We start from the raw sequence: 2679 nt of genomic DNA on the forward strand, positions 1-2679 counted from the left end.
AAGTATTTTGTTATATGATTTAAGAAAATCGATATAATATTTTTATATGTTATTATTTGATTTTTTATTTTTAAAGATAATTTTGGTAATGAGCAGTATTGTTTACATTTTTCTAATAAGACGGCTTCTGTAGTACGAGCACAGCAACAAGGATTTCTGGCATACATGTGTATTTTATAAAAACATTTTTACGTCACAAGGTACATAATGCATTAATGTCCCAATATTTAACATATATATACATTTATACATTTGTACTTATGCATTAATCCCTTGCTTTACTTTTCTGCATTGTAGCTTTAGACTTGATAAAATTGTCAATAAAGATATTTGCATATTTACGAAGAAGAACAATTGTGACAAAGTGCCATGCCTCCAAAAGTAGAAACTTGGTCGAGTGAAAAAGAAAATATATTAATATTTGAAGTTGAGAGATGGCCCATGTTATGGGATGCGCGGTGTGCAACTTATAAAAGGACTGATTTAAAATATAATCAGTGGCATGAAATAGCTCTAATATTAGGATCATCTTTTAGTGATAAGACCATTTAAACATTTATATTTTATTTTATTTATTGATTTGTAAAGTTATATTTAATGACATTTATATGTATGTATTTCTATATATATCTAGGATGGCCCAAATTTACTGTGATACCTGTTAATGGTATATTTCTGAGATTCATAAAAATCGTAATGAAACAATATCGAAGTTACAACAGTTTTAAATGAAAAAAGCTTAAAGTTGATTAATGAAACTGTCCTGAATTTGTGCGCTCAGGCATGGCATAGCACTGAAAGTGTTTTGAAATATTAATATTTTAAATACAATTTTGCATATACCTTTATTAATATGTGATATGCCATACCTGAACGTGCGAACTCTGTTTGATGAAACTTTTCTCATTTAAAAACTATTGTAACCTTGATATGTTAATATTAGTATTTTCGTCTGAAAATGCTGTCAGGAATCTACCGTTAACTGGTGTCATTGTAAGTTTTGGACACCCTGTACATATTATATTGAAAGTATGCAAAGTAGAAACTGTTGACTCTCTCTTGTATAATTATTTGAAATATTGTAATAAAATGAAGTATATAATTTTACGTTTGGTTATTAACATATTTTTATATTTTTCAGCTGATATGGTACAACAGCGTTTTATTAGTATGAGGCAAACTTTTATGACAAATCTTCGAAGAGAACGTGAATCAAAGAAAAGATGTAGTGGAAAAAGTCCTGAAGAAATATATAAACCTAAATGGGTTCTGTATGATAGGTTAAAATTCCTAATAAAATCATATGTCCAAGCAGAAAGTTTGTCTAATTTACGAACTTCTGGAAATACTTCATATTCTGATAAAACAGAATCTTTAACAAATGATAATACTACTGAAGCAACAGAATCTTCGGACAATGAAGTTGAATATCTAGAGAGCGAATTTGATACAACACAATTTAATTTACATAACACACAGGTGAGGGTTTATTAAATCTCGACGAAATTTAATAAAACATTTCGTAATTGCTAATTCTTTCTTCATATAATAAAATGTACACATTTTTTAATTAATAAATTATATCATTAATGAGAAATATGATTTTTTATATTTACAAAATTTATTTACATGTAAGTACTTTTTGAAATTATTTATAGCTTACTGCTATACATTATATTTGATTTTAGCAATGGCAGACGAGCTCTGCTAATACTTTGAAAAGGGAAATGTACTGCCGTTCAGATGAAACATCTTGCTCTAATAAAAGTGATTTATCAAAAGCTTCGTCTTCGTCTCATCATGATTCTCAATTAGATTTTCTATCTAGTTCATCAACAGCAAATTTGGCTGTACATTCATCTGCTAGCAAGAAACAAACTTCGAATGACAAAGTAAACATGTATATAAAAAGAGGATCGCCTACAAAAAGAAAGGGATCAATAGTAGAAGAGGCAATCGGAGCAATTAAATTGCTAAGTGAACAAACATCTGAAAATGATTCAGCAGAACATTTTAGAGTCCTTGTAGCATCCAGATTACGAGAAATGTGTCCTGAAATTCGTAAACAATGTGAACAGGACATAATGAAATGTCTTGTGAATCATTAATATTTTTATTTATATTAATTTTGACATTTAGGTATCAAATTTTAGCTTTAAAAACAAATATTTTTGATTACCAAAGTATATTCCATTATATGATACAAAACATTGTGATATAAATAAGTTAACATTTTAACATTTAACATTTTTAACATTTTTAATATTGTTAACATTTTTTTTCTGAGATAAAAAATAAAAGTTATTTGGGGTGGGGCGTTAAAATGGGGCATTAAAACCCTTATATAATACGAAAAATATCCTTAATACATATTTTTATTTATATTAATATATTTTGATATAAAGATATTAAATTTCAATTTTTTAAATAGATAAACTGTAATTTTTAGTTATACTGCATTATACTATGTGATATAAATAAGTTTTGGTTTACAGATAAGTGTTATATATGTGTAATACGGCAAGTTGTGATATAAAAAGTTTTACTTCATACATGAATATTATATGTGATATAAAAAGAGATGACGTCACCAATTTCAATTAATAGAATATATATACCCACTAAGCAAGAAACATTTCAATAATGTTTTGAAATGTTTCAGTAACGTTACAATGTTGC

General features: G+C 27.0%; 1 protein-coding gene across 1 annotated transcript; it reads left to right on the plus strand.

The window, feature by feature from the left end:
- Window positions 1–172: 172 nt before the first annotated feature.
- Window positions 173–2108, plus strand: LOC108757406 (uncharacterized). Its single transcript, XM_018518829.1, has 4 exons — window positions 173–200; window positions 298–538; window positions 1142–1479; window positions 1689–2108. The coding sequence occupies exons 2-4, from the start codon at window positions 370–372 to the stop codon at window positions 2106–2108; spliced, it is 927 nt and encodes a 308-aa protein (XP_018374331.1). The 5' UTR covers window positions 173–200; window positions 298–369.
- Window positions 2109–2679: the final 571 nt, after the last annotated feature.

The sequence above is a fragment of the Trachymyrmex cornetzi genome, unplaced genomic scaffold (genome assembly GCF_001594075.2).
Source record: "Trachymyrmex cornetzi isolate Tcor2-1 unplaced genomic scaffold, Tcor1.1 C3964146, whole genome shotgun sequence".
Taxonomy (NCBI): domain Eukaryota; kingdom Metazoa; phylum Arthropoda; class Insecta; order Hymenoptera; family Formicidae; genus Trachymyrmex; species Trachymyrmex cornetzi.